The sequence below is a fragment of the Haematobia irritans genome, chromosome 1, assembly GCF_050003625.1.
Source record: "Haematobia irritans isolate KBUSLIRL chromosome 1, ASM5000362v1, whole genome shotgun sequence".
Lineage (NCBI taxonomy): Eukaryota > Metazoa > Arthropoda > Insecta > Diptera > Muscidae > Haematobia > Haematobia irritans.
In genome coordinates, this window is record NC_134397.1 from 90,456,865 (window position 1) to 90,482,498 (window position 25,634).

At 32.9% G+C, this 25,634-nt stretch overlaps 1 protein-coding gene across 1 annotated transcript in view; it reads right to left on the bottom strand.

The window, feature by feature from the left end:
* The window catches only part of LOC142227864 (uncharacterized), an 83,910-nt gene extending 58,791 nt beyond the window's left edge, over positions 1–25,119 (bottom strand). Inside the window, exon 1 of the mRNA XM_075298133.1 lies at positions 23,185–25,119. Within this exon, the coding sequence (XP_075154248.1) occupies positions 23,185–25,119 (1,935 nt within the window). The remainder of the gene's footprint in view (positions 1–23,184) is intronic.
* Between the last annotated feature and the right edge of the window lie 515 nt (positions 25,120–25,634).

Below are 25,634 nucleotides of genomic sequence, written 5' to 3' on the forward strand. Positions count from 1 at the left end.
TTCATCGCTTCTGCGCTAATTTTGTACCTCTTCCGGATCCAAAAATACTTTTTAGCGATCTTTTTTGCTGGGGACGTCAATAGAATAACCATTTGTTTTTTCACGGACTTTTGTTTAAAACGAACATTGGAAAAAATTTGTGCATTTTTCTCTCGATTTGAGAAATTTGGTTGGGTTCAGCCGGATCGGATGAAATTTGCACCTGCAGAATTCATCAGAATTCAGAATAGCCCCCATATAAACCGACCCCCAGATTTGGCTTGCGGAGGCTCTAAGAGGAGCCAATTTCATAAGAAGTTTGGTACGTGTAATACACATAGAGAATAGAATGGGTGGAAATCGGTTGTAATAATTTAAATTCCATATTTAGAATAATAAGTCGTTTGTGTCTATCTACTCTCTCTATTTTCAACTATATTTTCATCTACTCAACCATTAGACAACTGTTATAACAGATTTTCCATCGTGTTTTATGATAAATAGTTGTAGCAACCAAATGTATCTATTTTGAAATTGTTTGCATGAAATTGGTTGGTACAACCTTCCTTAATAGAATTTCATGGCTGTAATTTAGTAATTATAATTTACATATGGTTGCCACAGCCGAATGTAAACTGAATATTTTCAAATGTCAATATTAAAATTTCTTAAGTCGAGAAAAGACATATGTTTATAAATAGGAAAATATAACGACGAATTTTCTGCCAGGCCTTAGTTTTTCGGCATTTACTATGGATCTCATTAAAAAAGTATTACTGATAATCCCAGGAATTTGCTTATATTATGCCAAATGGATTAATTTAATGTAATACACAAAATTTCATGGATCCGGTGAAGAACTCAAAAATGAACTTCAGTATCTAATTTTATGAGGACCTAATGAAAAATCCGCCCTAATGAACGAATAGAAGAACTTGCAAGGAGTTAACAGTGGAAGCAAATTGGGTAGGTTTAATTTGTTTTTGTGTATTTGTCTATTTTAATGCAATACATTAAGAGTATAAATACTTTTATTCTCAATAAAATCTGGCTACACGAAGTATCGTTTCTGACATGTTGAGATAGATTCTCTAGCGATCTAGCTCTTCGTACCATTTATTCCTTTGGGAAGATCCTGCTAATCATGAATGGTAACTTTGGTTTCCATTTATGGATATCACACAGATTTCAGATCACGATTAATTTACTTATGTCCCAGCAAAAAATACTTCCGCAGTAAGAGTTTAGTTGAGCTTTTTGGCATACAATAAAGTAGGCAGTGTATCCACATGAATCGGTGGCAATAACGTAAACGAGTAATCAAAGTAGTTTATGATCATTCGTTTACGTTATTACAACCAATTCATGCAGTATAGATGCATGAAAAGTAGTGCTATTTTCCTTCACGCCATCAATGCTATACTCAATATTTTATATCACTTCTGACCAATATTTCTTTAAAATGAGCAATTATATCAGCGCTATGTAGAAGCTGCTCTAAATCGGGACATCGCCCACAAAAATCAGCGCTGATTCAGTTGTTTTGTAAGCAGTTAGTACTGCCTCTCCCCCTTATAATCCTGATGAAATAGTGCTCCATTTTTTGCTGGGGTGGCATAATAATGGTCTAATATTTCACCATTTTATTCCAGTTTATAGTTTTTCTTCAATGTGTATATACTATGTTTTTTTTTATTTTAGAAAAATTATCTGCGCCGATGTTGTTGACTTCTATCTATGCTGGGTTGTTTATATGGTACAATTTCTCAATAAAAATTTTAATTTAGATTTTAACAGATGTAAAATATTATATAATAGTATAATATGTGTTTATATTTATTTATATTCCAAAATAAATATATTTAAACTAAGTGTAATATTTTAATAAAATAAAATATAATATTAACTGGGACAAAATTGGTTTTTTATTTGGTAACGAGCACTATTAAGGTCGGGCAGCACAATCGAATGATGAAGGTAGCAACAACTGATATCGTCGGCAGACCCAACCAACACCATATGAGATATTGGTTGTGTCGACCGAATCAGTCGGGTGGCACAACTGTCAACTGGTAGTTGCTACAACTGCCAAAAGGAGGTTGGCAATAAATTCGATTGTCACAACCAATCTGTATTCTCTGTGTATGACCTTTAAATTTATCCAAATCGGTCCATAATTATATATAGCCTCATATAAACCGATCCCCAAATTTGAACTCGGGAGCAAATTCCATCCAATCTGGTTGAAATTTGGTATGTGAATTATGTATGTGTTCTCTAACAACCATGCCCAACTTCGTCCATATCGATGTATGTTATATATAGCCCGCAGATAAACCGATCACCAATCACGCAAAAATTGGCCCGTATCGGTTCATAATTGTACACAGAGAATACAGATTGGTTGTGACAATCGAATTTATTGCCAACCTCCTTTTGGAAGTTGTAGCAACTACCAGTTGGCAGTTGTGACACCCAACAAATTCGGTCGACTCAATCGAATGATGGGAAACCCAACTAATACTATGTATGGAGTTGGTTGTGTCAGACGATGAAATTGGTCATTGCTCCCTTCTTCATTTGGTTGTATCTCCCAACTTTAAAGCACCATGACCGAATTGAATAACAAAATCCCACAAAATTCTGCATTTTATTTATATTTTTTAGATGATAGGAAGGTACATATAATTAAATACAATATATTAATACATTATAAAAAATGTTCACCCATAAAAGTATACCCTCCAGCATGAATAGGTTGGGGAATCGACAGATAATGGAGCTAAATCTTTGGTACTCTTAGCATATTAGTATTTATAGATGGTGTCCGAACTGTCTATAACCCATCTAAAACACACATTAAATTAAGTAAAGAAATTAGTGTGGAGTTTTAAAAACGACATACGAACCTATCCCCGATGGTCACTTTCTTGGGGTTTCATACATATAAGGCAGATGTAGAAATGGATTTTTTCAGAGCCGCCTTTTAAACACAATGAAATTATACCATATTGAGGATGCGCACCGTAGCATTTAGTACCCTGAAGCTATTTGTTTGCAATATAGCCAATATTGCTGTGTATTATTTTAGTTTCACAGCCAATATAGTGTACTAAGGCCAGTTTCGCACGGCGCGAGTTGTTCACGACAATATTTTATAGGCAGTCCACGGATAAGGCAGATAAACTTCGAAACGAATAAGAAATATTTCGTTTTCAGTTGTGGTTATTTGATATTAAAAAAACACACTATACTTCAACGTTGATGGTAATAATTTTATTGACATTTCAAAAATATATTCAAAGGAATTCGGCTGTGAGTACCAAACGAGAGTGCTGACTACTAAATGACAGTTACAAAGGTTTTATAAGGTTGGTTATGCCTATCGAATTCGATCAAAATTTTTCAAAAGAGAGGCATTTAGTTTAGACAACTAATTGTCTTGTATTACAAACAACAAATGGTAGAAGGAACGAAATAACGTTTGTAAATAAAGTAAAATGAATGACACAACTGTGATTTGATTGTAAATGTAGAATTTTCGTTACAATAATCGATGTTCAACCTATCTGTTTTCTGTGTGTATTTAGCTCCCATTTAAGGCGACCCCATATTTCAATTGTGGCTCTTTAACTACCGGGCAAAACTTCATATCGGTTCGTATTTATTTGAAGACTTCCCTATATATACCGGTCAAGAACTGAATTATATACACTCAAAAAAACTTTACGTGGATCCAAAGATTTTGACTTTCCTTTAAGGATTTTGGTATTGATTCCGAGCCAAAGATGCGGCTTCTTTAAAATAAAGACATTGTTAGCGACATATCCGGCTTTAAATCTAGGACCAATAAAATTAAAATTAGGATACAGATTTCATTTATCAAATTTTAATTCTCTTTTCGCGGTTTATTAATAAAGGTACTCACGTACAAACAAATGTCAGTTTAAAAATATAAATTATAACGGATACTTCAAAGTAAAAAACATTTTCTTAATCCCAAAAAACTTTAAACCAAAGACGCAAAATCCTCAAAATAAGTATTGGCCTATATTTGAAGCGTTTCTCTCTTAAGTCTAAAGATTCAATATTTCAGTTAATTTAAGGACAATTTCTTTAAATCAAAAATGGGTTACTTTAAGGAAAATTAGCCTTAGTTCAAAGACATGTGACTTTAACGGAGGGACGCAAATTTACAATTTTCGTAAAATCCTAAAATTTAGGTTGCGAAATCTTTAATATCACGTAAATATTTTTTTAGTGTACGTATTTAATCTGCTTTATTTGTCTAATATATACCACATATGTACTAACTTACAATTTAAAAGAAGTTTTAAGATACCTTGCCATGGGTAAAAATATTACCACAACCGAGATAATTCGATTGTGGATGACAGTCTTTAATAGAAGTTTCTACACCCAAAAAATTAATAGAGAAAAGTTTACTTGATTCAACCCGTAGCGGTGTCAAAAGTACGGTAAGTACGGATTTTCTAAATCCAAGAAGAAAATTCTTAATTTAATCCCGAAAATATTAAGTACAGATTTCTTAATTTTAGAAAATTTCAATCGTGTTTGTGCTTGTTTTAAGTACGGGAAGTGCTTGATTTAAGCCTAGTGAAACTCTATTTAATCCTAATCTGTTCTTGATTCAATCCGCATTTAAGCTTACATTAAACCCAACAGCGCTTTACTTGAGCCAAAATGAGCTTGTTTTAAGCGGATTGAAGGCTTGGGTCAACCTTTTTTATTCTTGAATATAATCCTACTATTCTTGATTCAGGAACGATCTGTACTTGATTTAATCCCGAACCGTATTCGATGTTATTTTATATGCGCTTGATTTTAGTGTGCTTTGTACTTGTTTTAATCTCAATGTGCGCTTAATTCCCATAAAGTAAAAATTTGTTCATATATTTTGAAAATATTTTGTATTATTCTTTTTTATATCGATACATACATTTGTAATGAAAAGTAAAATATGTAAAATAAGAAACTGCATTATACAAATAATACACCTAGGTAAAGAAGTAGTAACATAGATTTATAATATAGGCAATTGATTCAAGTACAAAATACATGTTATTAATAAAAATAAATATATACAAAATAATATAAAATATAAAAATATATATTTATGTATTTTTATTTACAAAATCAGCAGTTCATGCATGGAGAAAACTTGGGCCAGGAAGCAAGAAACTCAGAGGAATTCAACTTTTGTAGGCTTTGTCGCTTTAAATTGTAAGTTTTCCTCCACTTATCAGATATGTCGGCCAAATCCATTGGCGCTCTGTTCAAGCACTCCTTTTACGAAATTGTCAATTTGATAACTTCTGATGTTTCGTTTGTTGAACTTTTGGAGGGGCCGCGTCGTCCAATTTTCACAAATTTCCGCATGGATTTCAACTTCCACAACTTGGTAGAGGTTGTAAAACAAGAAGTATTATTGTCTATTTAAAATATATTTCAAAACATAAAATAAGTATAACAATTATTTCTATAAAACGATGTGACGACTTTTGAGTTGGCATGACAAAATTTTTTTTGTTAGTATATAGACGCTACGTTTGTTAATAGATGTATGCAGAATCAATTTAAATATGATGAAATACATATTTATTGGCAAGTAGTCATTTTAAACTAATAAACTTAATTTTTACTTACCTTTTAAATATTTGTATACTGTCTCAACTTTTTTTTTATTCATAATTTATAAAGCTACTCCACTGTTACTTAGGGTCTAAGCACACAATAATACTAAAATAATTTGGCTATACGAGTACAATGCAAGCGACGCCAAAAACACAAATTCGAAATCAAAACTTACACTAATACACACCCACAATGTTTCATACATGATAAAGCATCTGGAAGAGTAACAAGGAGAGAAAAACTTTATTTTGCATTCCAATGTGCTCATAAATGAGTATCAAGTAAAAATGTTCTTATTTTAAGCCAGATTCGGCTTAGGATAGCAAATCAAATGCAACCAAACACACACGATGCTCCGAATAACGATAACAATATCAAGTTAAACTTTTCTTATTTTAAGCCATAGTCGACTTAAGATGAAATGAAATGGAAGCCACTACCATTACAAGCAAAAAAGTTTTTGGGGGTTGAAAATCGGTGAGAGCATCGAGGAGAACAAAACTCTTTTTTGTGCTCTCATTAGCTAAGTCAGTGAGGCATATTAAGTAACAAGTTTCTTGTTTTAATCCAAAACAAGCTTAGTTCAAACTTTAAGTACTTGAATTACACAAACAAGCACACTTTGTGCTTAATATGAGTATAACTTAGTATTTGCGTACTTAAAATTTTAAGTGCCAATTCAGGCTAAAAATAAGAATTTGTAACTTGATTTTAGAAGTCCACTTTTCTTTGGGTGTACGCAATCCATGGTGGAGGGTACATAAGATTCGGCCTGGCCGTTTATATTGTTTTCTTATTGGCAGAATTTTTGATAGAACTTATTTTCATATTTATTAATTGATATAAATACACATAACCCTCCTTTCGATTTATTCCCTGAGCCAATAGACATGTTGTGAATTTTTGATCTTATTTATGTTTTCATTTAAATATAAATATTTGGTTTCATATTTCTTTTTTTTATTTGAATCTCTGGTCAAGGGTATTATTTGTTTATTTTTATTAATATTTAGCAAAATATCATATTTTGTATTCCTTCGCATCGGATTATATTATCCGTTGCCATTGTCCTATGGGTACATATGTGTATGTCCATGTGTGTAAGAGTGTATTCTGTGTGAGCTTTTGCGTATGTTTGTGACGTTTTGTTTACTACAGCAATAAAATTACCCTCAAGTCAAAGATTGCTTCTTGTTATTTCTTGACATCATTTTTGCTGATATTGAAAATTTTGATTGGGTTTCATTTGGTTACAGCGCATAAAATAAACAATCGAAATTATCACAGAAATATGGTTGTATGAATTTTGTACTTCGCTTCTTTCGAATGCAATCCTAAATAAATAAATACTCTCATCAAAGGATATGTGTTTTCTTTTATTTTGAGAGATTTTTTGTTTTTTTTTTCTCTTAAAATTTAACAAATTTATATTTACAAAATGTTACGAAATATTTGCTAATGAAAAATATTATTCCACAAATAAAAGTTTCCACAATTAAGATCTTAAAAATTTACAAACGTAAACAAATGTATGCTTTAAAAAGTGAGTATAGTTTGGGATATAAGCCTAACCGGACCCTATATGTGTTAGCATCATCTAAATTTGGACCAATATGATTGATATATTTTTAAATCCAAGAGATATTGGTCGAGGCTTAAATACCCACCACCACGAATCAAATATTATAGTTTCCTTTCAGATAGTCTCCCAATACAGATATTCTCCCAAGCATAGCAGTTCAACCAGATATTTTAACTATGAAGACTATATCAGATTCTGGATTTATAGTTTTAGAGGAATTATTAACATCTCTTGTAAGTGTGCAAGAAAATGATGAAAACCCGCCTTGATTTGAAATCTAAAATCTGTAGATTTTCACGCCCTTAATTTAAATGATTATGTTACGAGAACTAAAATCAGGAAATTTTACATACAGTTTCAAGCAATTTTCATGGTCGGTGTGCCTTCTATACCCTCAAGAAGTGAAACCGATCTATATGGAGGCCTTACCAAATGGACCGACAAAAACTAAATCCGATACACGTTTCCGGTTTCTAGAAACCCAAGGAGTTAAATCGGGAGATCGGTCTTATGGGGGCTATACTAAAATATGGACCGATACTCACCGTGTGCCGAACACCTCTTAATGGTCCTAAAATACTTCTACAATTAAAAATTTCAAGCAAATTGGGTATAAAAACTACGGTTTCTATAATCATTTCTTGTACACATATTTATAGTCTTAAAACACCTCCAGATTTTCAATAAAATCGTGCACTGAAAAAATATTGTCGTGAGGTCAATACGAATGCAAATTTTGCTTAGCATAAAAGACGCATTTCTTTAGTATAAAGTTTTTTTCCTTGACCAAAAGTCGATAAACTTTTCAATGAAGTCGTATTGTCCTTATAATTAAGTGATTTTATTTAAAAATGGATATCATAACATGAAAGAAACAATGTTTGGGCTAAGGTCAACTTGACTTTATTAATTCAGAAAATTTCTTTAAATTTAATGAAATTGTCTTTAAATTTGTTGTCTTTTTGCGTCTTGACTACAAAGCAAAAAATCGTTCAAATATAGGACATGTTTTTCAACACTTTATTTTAAAGACTTTTTTACTTGAAACACAGCATAATTTCTACTGGAAGTCGAGTCTTAATTTTGAAAATAAAGTTGTCGTTATTTCGTTTTTAAAGGACTTTGATAGCATATGAAGAAAAAAAGCTGAAAAAGCGAAAAATTAAAATTTGCTTCCTAGAAGCAACTACACAAAACACGAATTTAAAAGAGAATTGTGTCTTAAAAGTATCTTTACTTGTATTTTCCGCTTCTTTGGCTCGGAATCAATACCAAAATTTTTAAAGTAAAGACAAAATCTTTGGAACCGGGTATGCTTTTCTTCAGTGTGACATCGGTACACTGTTAGAAAAATATGTTTTTCATATGTTCCGATATAAACAAAATGTGTTTCGGGCACGATTTTAAACCACAATATATTTAAGTGCGAACATGTAATTTTCCTAAACTAACACTAAATGTTTGGGACATCTATGTTAATATGTTAGAATATATTATGTTTGGGGCATGAATGTTTCATAAAAATCATATGTGTGAATACAAACATATATAAATTTACAAATTTCAACTAAACATACATATGTTGTGATATTTTATTCAAAGCGACAGAGAGAGTATAGAGAGAAATAGAGATGGAAACCGGGAGAGTTGACGAAAGATATTAATATAACACAGCAAAAGAGTCAAAAGAGAACAATTTCTGTGAAACCGCTTGTATGTTGTTTCGGAAAACTGTTTTATGATAAGGCCAAAAATTTGATATGTTTAATTCTAAATATTATTTAATTTGAATAAAGAGAATATACATTCTGAACCAAGAGAATAGACATTTGAAAAACAAACAGCTTATGTTTTCGCCTTGAGAGCAGCATTTTATGTATGTGTGGACATGTGTTTTGTTTATCATTTTGGCATTATTTTTTTCTTGGTTCGTTAAAAGAAATCAGGGGTCTTCATAAAAATAACGAAAGGGCACTATACTCTTTTTAGAGTTGGGACGGTAAAATGAAATAAGGAGGAAATAGTGAAAAATTACACAGTAAAATGTAAAAAAACAAAGTTTAGTTTCTCTTTATTAAAAAGTAGTCCACGAGGAGTTGACGGACACCATCAAATATAAAAGCGGGTATTAAGTTCGACTTTTACAGCTAAAACAATTTAAAAAGTTTATTTTCTTTAAAATGAATTATTAAAGAAAAATAAAAGGAATTTTAGAGCGATGGTGTTAAACGCTAGTAAAAAACTGTTCACTCCTAAATAAATTTATGTTTATATTATAAAATTATGTATGTATGTTTATACTCGACTCCACGTTCTTCTTTTGTTAGAGTGTTTGAATTCCTTCCAAATTTTAAAGTTTTTTAAAGTTATAAATCTTTAATAACGCACATTTCGATGTTTCATTTAAAAAAATAATATAGTATAAATATAAATGTGTAAATTAAAAAAAAAAAAAAAAACAAAAAAAATGTTCGGTCGGAGCAGGGATTGAACCCACGACCCTTTGCATGCAAGGCAGACATGCTAACCACTGCTCCACGTGGCAAACAAATGTATGTTTCTGTTAAATAATGTTATGTTTGCATGGGCTCGTGGGCGCTGCAAACTATGCTATATAAATGTAACTTAAAACGATTATTATCTACTGGTGACTATAACAGCTACGTAGCCCAATGGATAGTGTGTTGGCTTACAAACTGTATGGTCCTCGGTTCGATTCTCCGTGCAGGCGAAAGGTAAAATTTAAAAAATTTATAAAAGTGAATAATTTCTTCAACATTATTTGTATTACAGAGAAAGGTGCCAATAACTAAAAAATTTCGTGGAAGTGAAAATTACGAGTATGTTAGGGAATGAGCACAATCGTGTTTGGGAAAAATTCTTCCAAGCATATAATATTTTTGGCTCAAAATGCTTCCAAACATATAATATGTTCACATAAAACAAACATATTAATGTTTCGGCAGTATGCAATAATATATGTGCTTCCTGCAAAATATGTTTGGAACATATGTTAAAGAAGCGATTTTTTTTGAGGGTGTATAAATTGGGGCTATACTAAAACATTGACCGATCATCATTTTCGTCATCCCTTTTTATGGTCCTAAAATATCTCTAGATTTTCAATTCGTGGCGATACTCACCATTTTTGACATACATCTTTATGGTCCTAAAATACCTCTACACCGTTAGAAAAACATGTTTTTCATATGTTCCGATATAAACAAAATGTGTTTCGGGCACAATTTTTAAACACAATATATTTAAGTGCAAACATGTAATGTTCCCAAACTAACAATAAATGTTTTGGACACATATGTTAATATGTTAGAATATATTATGTTTGGGGCATGAATGTTTCATAAAAATAATATGTGTGAATGTAAACATATATAAATTTACAAATCAGGGATCCGGAGCGGTCCATTTTTTTCGCTCCGCTCCGCTCCCGCTCCGGAGAAAAAAAAAACCGCTCCGCTCCGAGAAAAAAAAATCGCTCCGCGCCACGCTCCGCTCCGCTCCTCTTCGAGAAAATTATAGTACAAACATTGTATTATTTGTTCAATTGAGTTTTATTTTATTTAGAAAAATCGGGCGGTACGTATATGGGAGCTATAGCTAAATCTGAACCGATTTCGATGATTTTTTGCACATATAGTTAGTACTATAGAAGATTACATTTCGCCAACTTTGAGTAAGATCGGTTGATAAATAAGGGTTTTATGACCTAATTTGGCAAAATCGGGCGATACATATATATGGGACCTATATCTAAATCTGAACCAATTTCGATGAAATTTTCAGACTTAAAGGGTGATACAGAAGATTATTTTGTGCTAAATTTGACGACGATCGGTTAGTAAAAAAGTGCAACGTGACCCCATTTGTCGAAATCGGGCAATACATATATATGGGAGCTATATCTAAATTTGATCCGATTTCTTCCAAATTCAATAACGTTCGTCCTTGTGCCCAAAAAAACTCCCTGTACCAAATTTCATCAAAATCGGTTAATAATTGCAACCGAAATCCTGTGAACAACAAATACATGGACAGACGGACGGATGGACGGACGGACACCAAACGCTAGATCGACTCAGGAGGTGATTCTGAGTCGATCGGTATATATTTTATGGGGTCTAAAATCAATATTTCTTTTAGGCACATTTTTTTTTCAGATCAAACTTATTATACCCTAACCACTATGTGGTTTAGGGTATAATGACTTTAAAACAATGTGTTGAAACATTTTATTAATTTTGAAGATTTTTTCAGAAATATTAAATCCATTTTGACTTCATTAAAACGAAATTTGCATTCATGTTAGGATACACATTTTTATGTCGAATCACTTAGCTATAAGGATAAACAGACTTCATTGAAAAGTTTAGAGACTTTTAGACAAGGAAAAACTTTTTTCAGAGAAATACGTCTTCTATTCTAAGCAAAATTCGTATTTTAAGCAGGTGAAATATTTGGCCTCCCGACAATATTCTTTGCGGTGCACCATCTACTATTTAATATGTGATAGAAACCAAATTTATGAAAATTGACCAAAATGGACCAAATTCTGTTTGGTCTGACCATCGGACCAAATTTAAAAATTAGAAATCTTTTGGACCAAAACGGCAACGCTGATTGGAATTGAAAGGCTATACACAGAGTAGAAGTAACTACTCTCCGAAAGTTTTTATACCCTTCACCACTACTGTGGTACAGGGTATAATAAGTTTGTGCATTTGTATGTAACGCCAAGAAGGAAAAGTCTGAGACCCATCGCTTAGTATACCGATCGTCTTAGAATTAAATTCTGAGTCGATTTAGTGATGTCCGTCTGTCTGTCTGTCTGTTGATGTATTTTTGTGTGCAATGTACAGCTCGCAGTTTTAGTCCGATTGTCCTAAAATTTGGTATAGGGTCCTGTTTCAGCTCAAAGACGATCCCTATTGATTTTGGAAAAAATCGGTTCAGATTGAGATATAGCTGCCATATATATTTTTCACCGATTTGGTCATAATTGGCGTGTATATCAACCGATCTTCCTCAAATTCCGTATATCCGAATATTTTATGAGTCTCGAAAACCTTGCAAAATATCAGCCAAGTCGGTTCAGATTTAGATATAGCTCCCATATATAGCTTTCACCCGATTTACACTCATTTGCCCACAGAGGCCAACATTTTCCTTGTAAAATCGCCACTGCTTAGTCGAAAAGTTGTAAAAATGACTCTAATTTTCCTAAACTTCTAATACATATATATCGAGCGATAAATCATAAATAAACTTTTGCGAAGTTTCCTTAAAATTGCTTCAGATTTAAATGTTTCCCATATTTTTTTTACTAACATTGTGTTCCACCCTAGTGCATTAGACGACTTAAATTTTGAGTCCCCGTGTAAAAATTGGAGGATCTAATTAGATATAATTAGATCTCAAAATTGGCCACTTTAGATCTATGCGGATTTACCCAGATATGATGAGATAGAATTAGACATAATTATATATAATTCCACATATGACGATATCTAACATCAGATCCAACCATATATAGGGATAGATGTAATTATATCTAAGACATTAGATCTAGGCCAATATTGAGATCTGAGCAGATCTGCTTTCATAGTAACTAGATATGATTAGATCTTACCATTTTTCGGATCTACTCATATCTAATTGTATCAAATTAGATCTCTCAATTTTTACTCGGGTCTATAGATTTTGTAGAAGTCTATCAAATTCTGTCCAAATCGAGTGATATTTAAATGTATGTATTTGGGACAAACCTTTATAAATATATAGCCCCCAACACATTTGACGGATGTGATATGGTATCGAAAATTTAGATCTACAAAGTTGTGCAGGGTATAATATAGTCGGCCCCGCCCGACTTTAGAACTTCCTTACTTGTTTTTATTTTGCAACAGACGTAGAGAAGAGGTTTTGTTATATTTGTAATGTGTGTGTGTGTATGTTTATGTTTGCAACAACCTCCATCGACATCAGTCCGTGGTATACCTACGAATATTCTTACTCAGATCTAGTGTTACCTAATTTCGCTTTTTTACCCTTTATTGTATAATAAATGTATATGCGCACATTTTTCAACAAAAATTTAAACTATCCATAATTTTAATAAAATTTTCGAGAACTAATATCAGAAACAAGAGAATGCTAGGATATAGTACAATAGTAAAGCAATATGAATGTCCTTACACTGAAAAAAAGCATGCCCGGTTCCAAAGATTTTGTCTTTACTTTAACAGTAAGGATACTTTAAAGACGTAATTCTCTTTTAAATTTGGGGGTTATGTACTTGCTTCTAGGAAGCAAATGTTAATTTTTCATTTTTTTAGATTTTTTTCGTCAGTTGTTATCAAAATCCTTTAAAAACGAGTTAACGAGTTATTTTTTTTTTTCCATATTAAGACTCGACTTCCAGTAGAAATTATGCTATGTTTCAAGTAAAAAGCGTCTTTAAAATAAAGTGTTGAAAAACATGTCCTATTTTTAACGATTTTTTGCTTTGTAGGCAAGATGCAAAAAGGAAACAAATTTAAAGACAATTTTATTAATTTTAAAGAATTTTTTTTAATTATTAAAGTCACGTTGACCTTACCTCAAAAATTTTATCTTTCATGTTATGATACACATTTTTAAGTAAAATCACTTAATTATAAGGACATTACAACTTCATTCAAAAGTTTATTGCCTTTTGGACAAGAAAAAAAACATTATTTTAGAGAAATGCGTCTTCCATGTTAAACAAAATTTGCATTCTTATTCTAAGGACATGGAATCTTTGACTTCACGACAATATTTTTTTCAGTGTAGAAAACTAAAAAATTAAATATAAATAAGATCGTTTAATTGCAATTATTTGACGTTCATTACGAACATCTTTGTAGTAATACGGGATGAAATTGATCGAAAGTACTGTTGTTACTTTTACAACACATACTAGAGATATATTTTGACATTTGCCGTTTTTGAAAACAATTACTAAAAAAACACGTTGTGTTTTCCCCAATGTACGTACGTACAAAAATACATATCGTACATTTTAAACGTTTGCTCACACTACGCTAAGTACTAGCTACATTTGAAATTACCTACACAGTGTAATTTCAAAGTTACACATTTCATTCAAGTAATATTTTATTCGGAGCGGAGCGGTTATTCATTTGGAACCGCTCCGCTCCCGCTCCGCTTCGGATTTTAGAAATGCCGCTCCCGCTCCGCTCCCGCTCCGGCTAAAAAAGGGCTTGCTCCGCTCCACGCTCCGCTCCGGATCCCTGTTACAAATTTCGAGTAGACATATATATGTTGTGATATTTTATTCAGAGAGCGACAGAGAGAGTATAGAGAATGAAATAGAGATGGAAATCGGGAGGGTTGACGAAAGATATCAACATAACACAGCGGGAGAATCAAAAGAGAGCAATTTCTGTGAAACCACTTGTATGTTGTTTCGGAAAACTGTTTTATGTTATATGTTTTATGTATAAGGCAAAAAAATTGATATGCTTAAGTCTAAATATTATTTAATTTGAATATTAGAATCAGTATTCGGAGTAAAGAGAATAGACATTCGCCTTGAGAGCAGCATTTTATGTATGTGGACATGAGTTTTGTTTATCATTTTGGCATTATGGGCAAATTTTTTGTCTTGGTTCGTTACAAAAAAATCGGAACGTACGAGGAGTAAGTCAAAATATTCAGGCAAAGGAAATAAAAAAAAAAAAAACGGTGGAAAATATACAAAAATTACAAAGGGATCTTCATAAAAATAACGAAAGGGTACTATACTCTTTTTAGAGTTGGGACAGTAAAATGAAAAAAGGAGGAAATAGTGAAAAATTAAACAGTAAAAAGTATAAAACAAAGTTTAGTTCCTCTTTATTAATAAGTAGTCCAAGAGGAGTTGACGGACACTTTAAAATATAAAAGCGGGCATTAAGTTCGAGTGCTGTTAAAACAATTGAAAAGGTTTATTTACTTTAAAATGAATTATTAATGAAAAGTAAAAGGCAAATGTAATTTTAGAGCGATAATGCCAACTTAATACCGGTAATAGTTTTAAATACATTTAAAATGGTGTTAAATGCTAGTAAAAAACTGTTCACGCCTAAATAAATGTATGTGTATATTATAAAATTATTATGTATGTTTATACTCGACTCCACGTCTTCTATTAATGTGTAAATAAAAAAAAAATGGTGTTCGGTCGGAGCAGGGATTGAACCCACGTCCCTTTGCATGCAAGACAGTCATGCTAACCACTGTTCCACGTGGCCAACAAATGTATGTTTCTGTTAAATGTTGTTTGCATGTGCTCGCGGGCGCTGCAAACTACACTATACACCGAAAGAAAAAGCGTTCGTCACCTTGACGATTGAGTTTCATCAATGCGTTTTCGTCTATGCGATGAAAAGTTTCGTCCATGGGAGTATTTCGGTAGTCCACGTGACGAAATCAATCATCAAAGTCAATTTTTGTTCTTTTCATAGTTCGTCACATTGATGATCTAGTTTCGTCTATGAGACGAAATTATTTTCTTTCCGATTCAGCGAAAGTTAACCAAAATTAACATTTGATTTAAATTAATTTCGTTTATATGAAGTCCCAATATATGAATTACACATATTAATAGAAGTTGGACAAAAGTTTTAAGTGTTTTATTTTCATGATGTATCAAGGATGCTGGTTTTCGTCAATGCGATGAAAGAATCTTCAAATTGATGAAACACACTTTTCTCTGAAATGTGTATCAAAAAATCTCAATGCTAACTAAAACATAAAACGATATACGGTGTATATAGTATATAGATGTTTGTAATTTACATTTTTCCATTAGTACTAATCTGAAACACCTAAAAGTCGAATCAATAGTCAATGTGACGAAGCAGTGTTCAATGTGATGATAAAATTCATACGTTCTGTAGATGTGTGTTTATTTCTCTGCCTAAAAAACACACACACAACCAAATGCGCTTGCTACGTTTTGTTTTTAAAATAACTGTACACAGCTTTTATTAATGAGAGCTAAGTTATTTTTGTTGGGTATTTCATGCTCTCTCCACATTTAACTTAACTCAAACGAGTATTTGAGCAAACATTTGTTCACATGTTTGTTTTTAAATTGGCTTACAAGACATATGAGAACAATAAAAGTCGTCAAATTGACGAAAATAGTAATGAAATAGACGAAAAGTTTCATCTACTCCGTTGACATGTATTCAAATACTAATGCAATAACACATCCATACGTACACCCTCAAAAAAAAATCGCTTCTTTAACATATGTTCCAAACATATTTTGCAGGAAGCATATATATTATTGGATACTGCCGAAACATTAATATGTTTGTTTTATGTGAACATATTATATGTTTGGAAGCATTTTGAGCACAAAAATATTGTATGCTTGGAAGAATTTTTCCCAAAGACGATTGTGCTCATTCCCTAACATACTCGTAATTTTCACTTCCACGAATTTTTTTAGTTCTTGGCACCTTTTTCTGTAATACAAATAATGTTGAAGAAATTATTCACTTTTATAAATTTTTTAAATTTTACCTCCCGTCTGCACGGAGAATCGAACCGAGGACCATACAGTTTGTAAGCCAACACACTATCCACTGGGCTACGTAACTGTTATAGTCACCAGCAAATAATTATCGTTATAAGTTACATTTATATAGCATAGTTTGCAGCGCCCACGAGCCCATGCAAACATAACATTATTTAACAGAAACATACATTTGTTTGCCACGTGGAGCAGTGGTTAGCATGTCTGCCTTGCATGCAAAGGGTCGTGGGTTCAATCCCTGCTCCGACCGAACACTTTTTTTAATTTAACTTTAAAACTTTGAAATGTGGGTTATTAAAGATTTATAGTCAGTAACAGTGCTTGATATAAACGAAATTGACTGATTTTTGGATAAAATATTATTTTTTTAAAGCAAAAATAACAATTTTGTAACAAAAAACTGTTTTTGGTACAAAACTTTAAAATTTGGTATTCAAAAACTCTAACAAAAGAAGAACGTGGAGTCGAGTATAAACATACATAAGTAATTTTATAATATAAACATAAATTTATTTAGGCGTGAACAATTTTTTACTAGCATTTAACACCATCGCTCTAAAATGCCTTTTATTTTTCGTTAATAATTCATTTTAAAGAAAATAAACTTTTTAAATTGTTTTAGCTGCAAAACTCGAACTTAATGCCCGCTTTTATATTTGAAGGTGTCCGTCAACTCCTCGTGGACTACTTATTAATAAAGAGGAACTAAACTTTGTTTTTATATATTTTACTGTGTAATTTTTCACTATTTCCTCCTTATTTTATTTTACTATCCCAACTCTAAAAAGAGTATAGTGCCCTTTCGTTATTTTTATGAAGACCCCTGATTTCTTTTAACGAACCAAGAAAAAAATTGTGCCCATAATGCCAAAATGATAAACAAAACACATGTCCACACATACATAAAATGCTGCTCTCAAGGCGAAAACATATGCTGTTTGTTTTTCAAATGTCTATTCTCTTGGTTCCGAATGTCCATTCTCTTTATTCAAATTAAATAATATTTAGACTTAAGCATATCAAATTTTTGGCCTTATCATAAAACAGTTTTCCGAAACAACATACAACATTCTTTCGCTGTGTTATGTTGATATCTTTTGTCAACTCTCCCGGTTCCCATCTCTATTTCTTTCTCTATACTCTCTCTGTCGCTTTGAATAAAATATCACAACATATGTATGTTTAGTCGAAATTTGTAAATTTATATATGTTTGCATTCACACATATGATTTTTATGAAACATTCATGCCCCAAACATAATATATTCTAACATATTAACATAGATGTCCCAAACATTTAGTGTTAGTTTAGGAACATTACATGTTTGCACTTAAATATATTGTGTTTTAAAATTGTACCCGAAACACATTTTGTTTATATCGGAACATATGAAAAACATATTTTTCTAAGAGTGTAGTTGTGTGGTAGAAATATTGTTTTTTTTCTGTGCGGTAAGAACATTTCAAATGGTTCCTCTCAGTTGTTCAGTTTAGTCCAAAGTGTAAAGGAGGTCGCGCGTGCCGAAAATAAAGAGATAATGCTTAAAGATGTGAAAGTGAAAATAAAAACAAAAAAAATGACGATTTTTTTTTATTTTGTGGTCAATTTATTTTTTTTTGTTAACATTTATATGTTTATGGAAGTATTTCTAAATTTACAGATAAATACCTCAACATTTTTCGTTCTGTGAAAACTGAATACGGATAAAGAAATTAAAGAATAAAGATGAATTGGATGAGCAAACAATTCAAAACGAAAAGGAACAGTTGGGCACAAAAAGGGTGAGTTAAATTTCAATTTATCAATTTGATGTTTACATCGTATTGATGAATCGATTACATCAAATTGATGAATCTATTACATCATATTGATGAATGGATTACGTCAAATTCAGGGAAAGAGTTCATCGCTATGACGAAGGCGTTTGTAGCGATGGCGAACGAGAATCGTACGTTTGAAGAATTGCATCATCGCATGGATGAAAGAGAATAATCGTAGATACGAAAAATATCATCACATAGATGAAATACATTCCTCATCTGGACGTAACATAGTCGTATATGGGATGTAAATAAGTTCATCACAGGGATGAATTCAATTCATCGCTATGACGAAAAAATCGTCAATGGGATGAAATGTTACGTTAGCTCATTTTTGACGAAAAATTCGTCACCGTGATGTAAAGATTCATCCTCATGACGTACTTTTTCTTTTCAGTGTATAAATGCAACTTATAACGATAATTTTCTACTGGTGACTATAACAGCTACGTAGCCCAGTGGATAGTGTGTTGGCTTACAAACTGTATGGCCCTCGGTTCTATTCTCCGTCCAGGCGAAAGGTAAAATTTAAAAAAATTATAAAATTGAATAATTCCTTCAGCATTATTTGTATTACCGAAAAAGGTGCCAAGAACTAAAAAATTTCGTGGAAGTGAAAATTATGCGAGGGAATAAGCATAATCTTTGGGGAAAATTCTTCCAAGCATATAATATTTTTGGGCTCAAAATGCTTCCAAACATATAATTTGTTCACATAAAACAAACATATTAATGTTTCGGCAGTATCCAATAATATATGTGCTTCCTGCAAAATATGTTTGGAACATATGTTAGAGAAGCGATTTTTTTTTGAAGGTGTAGATTTCCAATTTCAGCCAAATTGAATAAAAACTACGGTTTCTATAAACCCAAGACCCAAAATCGGGAGGTCGATTTATATGGGGACTATATAAAAAACTGGACCTATATAGCCTATCATCGAACTTGACCTGCCGGCATACAAAAGACGAGTTTGTACAAAATTTCAGCACAATTGCTTCATTATTTATTGAAGACTGTAGCGTGATTACAACAGACAGACAGCCAGACAGACGGACATGATTATATTGTCTTAGAATTTCTCCACGATCAAGAATACATATACTCTATGTAGTCGGAAATCGATATTTCGACGGAATGACAAACTTATTATACCCACGTCACCATTCTATGGTGGTGGATATAAATATATCTAGACCCCATTCGATATAAACAATATTTTAATGGAGTTATTATATCAATTTTGACTTATATTGTAGATGTAGCTACATCTGGATGATTTTGTGCAGATATAGTCGGTGCTGTTGAATATTAGTGGTAATGAAGAACGGCAGCATCTTTGTTTTGGAGAAGAGCCAAGAATCTTTATGTGTGAGGAAACCAGTACGAGGGCGGGATAGCTTGAGGAAAACTATTTTAATCTATCCCTTGATTAAAATAGTTTTCCTCAAGGTCTTCAAAATAGTGGTTTACAACTGTAATTGCACACGCAAAAAATAATTCTTTCCTCCCAAACGAAATTTTAGACAAACAAAGTTCGTTTCTCATTTGCTTTTCGCTGTAAGGAAGTGTATTTGGAAGAAAAGTATATACTTTTTGTGATAAACGTTTATTCTTTTTCAGGATGTAAAAACAATTTCATAAAGACTAACTCAAAAAAAAAAAAAAAAACATTGTTTTCTTGCTAATTGCATTTTCCCTCACACCTTTCTCACATCCACGAGGTTTTTTAGTTCTTAACACCTTTTCCTGTAATACCAACAATGTATGAGAAATTATACGATTTTATAAATTTTTAATTTTTTTTTTTTAACCTTTCGCCTGGACGGAGAATCGAAACCACTGAGCTATGCACCTGTTATGGTCATCTATAGATAATTATCCATATAAGTTATATGGAATAAACAAAGTTTATTTAACAGAAACAAACATTTAGTTTGGCACCGTGGAGCAGTGGTTGCTACGTCCGACTTGCATGGCAAGGGTCGTGGGTTCGATCCCTGCTTCGACCAAAGTTTTTTTTTTACATATATTCCAGATATGTTCGGAAGATTCCGAAAAAATGTTCAACATTACATTGTACTATATTAAATTTTGAACTGTAAAATGTGTCTTATTAACGACCTAAAGTCCGAAAAGAACAGTGTTTGATATAAACGAAATGGACTGTGTTGTTGTTTCAAAAATAACTTTTTTTATTGAAAGAATAAAAATTGTGTAACAAACGAGAAGGTAAAACGCTTGCCACAAGGATTTTTTTTAGATTTGGGAACAAGTAAAAGTCACTGGGAGCTTAATCAGGAGAATAAGGTGTGACCACCCACCTTATTCTCCTGATTAAGCAACTCGTACTTTAATTCGTTTATTTTAGCCATTGTTAAAACACTCTTGTGTGCTGGTCGTTGTCTCAATGAAAAATTATTTTCTTGTGTTGTAAGCCAGGACGTTTTTCTCGAATTTGTACATTTAATTGATCCAAAAGGTTGCAATAGTACTCTGAATTTATTGTTTTACCCTTCTGCAGATAGTCAATCAATAAAATACCTTTGAAGTCCCCAAAAACCGTTGCCATAACTGCCCTCGTAAGAATGTTGTAAAAGAACAAATAGGCATATTTCAGCTTTTGTTTTTTTTTTTTTTGCGGAAGTTATGTTGTGGCATTCAATATGGGTATCGTTTTCTAGTAATCGATCGATTAAGCATTTCAAAACGATTTAAAGGGATTGAAGTATGGGGATGTCGTAAAACATCCAGATTTTGTACAGCCACCTTTTCAACCTTCTTCGCCGCAGAAAGCCAGTTTGCCTTGAACTGCTGCTCGTCCTTTGCAGTTTTTTGGTCTTCTTTAGGTTCCGCTTGACAATAGCCCAGTATTTCTCAATTGGGCGGAGCTCTGGCGTGTTTGGAGGGTTCTTCTCCTTGGGAACCACCTGCACGTTGTTGGCGGCGTACCACTCCATGGCCTTTTTACTGTAATGGCAAGATGCCAAATCCGGCCAAAACAGTACGGAACAACCGTGTGTCTTCAGCAAAGGCAGCAGACGTTTATTCAAACACTCTTTCATGTAAATTTCTTGGTTGACAGTCTCGGAAGCTATGAAAATGCTGCTTTTCAAGCCACAGGTACAGATGGCTTGCCAAACCAGATATTTCTTTGCGAACTTTGACAGTTTTATGTGCTTGAAAATATCTGCTACCTTTCCCCTTCCTTTTGCCGTATAAAACTCCTGTCCCGGAAGCTGCTTGTAGTCGGCTTTGACGTAGGTTTCGTCGTCCATTACCACGCAGTCAAACTTCGTCAGCATCGTCGTGTACAACCTCCGGGATCGCGCTTTGGCCGTCGTATTTTGTTTATCATCGCGATTTGGAGTCACTACCTTCTTGTAAGTCGATAGTCCGGCTCGTTTTTGGCTCGATGCACGGTTGTAGACGATACACCCCGCTTATTTGCGGCATCTCGGAGAGAGAGGTTAGGGTTTCGCTTGAAACTACCGGCAACTCTCTTTGTCGTCTCAGCGGCTTCCGGTTTTCGATTTCCCCCCGATCCAGACTTCCTGGCTGTCGACAAACGTTCCCCAAACACTTTAATTACATTTGTAACGGTTGATTTGGCAACTTTTAGCGATTTTGCCAGCTTTGCGTGCGAGTAGCTCGGATTTTCGATATTTGATACGCTGCTCTTCTTGTTTGGACGGCATTTTGACAACTGAAGAGTGAATTCCAAAATCAAAATAGGAGCAACATTCTACACACACACCTTCAAAATGAGGGGTGTTCAGGTTTTTTAAATGCAAAATTGAAAGAAATACGTCAAGTTTATATTGACCCAATTTTGACCGCATCGCCCTTTACATAAATATTTTATTTTTTTTTATTTATTTTATTTAGGGAATTACACATACAACAAAATTTTAACAATTTTTTCAATTAAAGTATGTGTCTATCATTGCAAGGTATGAAGTTAATTCTTATCATAATTACATATTAAAATATTATAGAAAAAATGTAAGAAAACGAAAGCAATTAAACTAAATACATATAAAATTGGTATTAGCATTGAAATATTTTAAGTAGGTTAATGAACATATAAAAATAAGATTTCATATAACAAAAATTACTTTACTAAAATAAAATATAGAATATAACAAAATATAAAAAAGTTAAAAGTATTGAAATAGAACAAAGTTAAGAAAAGAAAATTATTGCAAATTCTTAAAATGATTGAAAAGTGATTTCTTAAATTTGTTTGCGTTGCCAAGGGATTGAAGGTTTGTTGGTAACGAGTTCCAAAGAAAGACAGAATGTAGCATAAATTGTCTCTCGCTCACTTGAAGTCGATGTCGATCTGGTATAAGCAGTACACCTCTGTTAGACCGCCCGAAACGTATCTTGTCATATAAGTATTCAGGTTGTTTCAAGTATATTATCTTGTGAAGGAAGAGAAGGGTTCGTACCTTTAACAAGTCCAATAACGGGAAGCCATATAAGGAGTTAATGAAAGAAGAACAGCTGTCGTATCTTTTTAAGCCAAATACGTAGCGAATTATAGCTTTGTATACGGATTCCAAGCGCTGTTTACTTTTAGCATCACATTTGCTGAACAACTCACAGCCGTACAGAAGGATAGGTAACAAGTATGATTTGGCAAGCAAAATCCGAATGTGTATAGGCGTAAATGATTGAGAATGGTATAGTGTACGCAGCATTCCAAATACTTTTCCAGCAGCAGATGATATATGATCACTCCAAGAGAGGTTATTGTTGAAGATTATAATGTTGCGACGTTTGTTTGTAATTATCATACATTTCGATTTATCCGGGTTGAGAGTCAATGAATTACTGGCAGCCCAGATGCAAACTCTTTCCAAGTCTTCATTAATACGAGACACCCCATCCGCCAAGGAGTCATGTTTACAACTTAAATATATTTGTACATCGTCTGCATACAAATGGATTTTGGAATTTAATAGCTGATTAGGGAGGTCATTCACATAAATGGAGAACAAGAGAGGTCCAAGTATTGAGCCTTGCGGTACTCCCCTAGATAGTGGAAGGGGATTCGATAAAGATTCACCAATAGCAACTACTTGAGAACGATTACGGAGGTAACTAGATAGCAAAGATACGGCTGTATTTGAAAAGTTGTATTGAGAGAAAAGTTTACTACAAAGGATGTCATAGTCCACACAATCAAACGCCTTCGAATGATCTAACAATACCAAAATCGTGTCAAAACCTTTATCCATTTCCATTCTTATATCGTCAGTAACTTTAACGAGTGCTGTCACACAACTATGATTTTGTCTGAATCCAGACTGTTCCGTTGTCATTAAATTGTTAATATTCAAATAATTACATATTTGTTGATGTATTAACTTTTCAAATACTTTCGAAAGGAATGGTAGAATGGCTATTGGTCGAAATTCAGATGTGGTGTTAGGTTTAGGTATTGGCACAATCTTTGCAAATTTCCATACTGTTGGGAAGGTGCTACTCATGATTGCTGTGTTAAATATGTGAGTGATGTACGGTAAAATTAGAGGAAGTATTATTTTTATGAATCTTGGATGCAAGTTATCCAGTCCCATTGCATTTGACCTGACGGTCTGAAAACTTGTAAGTACTTCGACATCCGTAATACACGAGAATTCAAATGAAGAGTTTGCGTCAAATGGATTCACATAGGAAACTGAAGGTGCTCGTATGCTGTTGTCGGAGAAATTGAGGAATTTTTCATTTAGCTCATCTGGATTCGCATTGATTGTATCTGTTAGAGGTTTGCCAATTCCAATTTCTCTTATTTTACGCCACTTACTTTTTGAGTCGACGGCAGATCGGAAACTTTCCTCAAAGTGCTGACGTTTGGCATTGCTAATTTCTTTATTTACTTGTTTTCTTAGTAAACGGAATTCTTCATGCAATTCGGAGGTTTTAAAACGTCTCCATCGTTTATATGCAATATCTCGTTGTTTAATCATGTTTTTTATAGACGTGTTAAACCATGAGCTATTAGTGTTGCCTGGACGGACTATTCGTGTTGGGACCGTTTTATCCACTAGATTAGAAACGTTCTCATTTAAATATGAAATTTGATCATTTACTGATACCTTATTATATATAGCATTCCAATCCATTGAAACAAATTCTTCATACAATTGACAATAGTCTATTTTTTTGAAATCAAAAACGGTACGGTGACACTCGTCATTTCGATGCAAGTGACCATAGGACATAAATATAAGGTCATGTTTGGAAAAACAGGGAACACATAATTGATCATATTTTAAAACTTTACTTTTGTCATCTACCAGGAATAAGTCAAGCAAAGTGTTTGATGTTTCAGAGTAGTGAGTAGGTACAATCTCGTTAACATTGTAAAGACCAATTGAATTGAATGAGACTACAATGCTATCGTCTTTAAGTGCATTGGAGTTATAAACACCAGCTAAAATAACGTCGTCATAACACGTAGTTACAAGAGATATTTCATGCATAAAATTGTCAAAATTTATTCTTGAATTTGGTCTATATACAGCGCCAACTAGTGCATTTTTTCCGTTGTGTTTGATTTCAATTAAGACATACTCAATCCGTTCATCTGGTTGGGATTGTTTCACTACTTTAAATGCGACATTGTTTTTAACATAACAGCTACATCTCCGCCGTGAGAGCTTCGATCATTTCTCACAATTTTATATCCATCTACCTTAACCTGAGCATCAGCGACCGATGAAGTGAACCAGGTCTCAGAAACACAGACAATATCAATTTTTGAATTCTCAAACAAATGTCTAAACTCGTCGATTTTCTTGGTTAAGCTTTGAGCATTCAAGTGGCAGACATTAAAGCCATGACATTGTTTCGCTAGAATCCTTAATACACTGCTTGTACAATCAATGGAACTCGCTGGTGTAGTATTAAGTAAGAACATAGAAAATAAACATTTTGGCAACGCAAATTGGCTTTACAATTATATAAGTAGTAATAAATATAATGATAAATTTATATG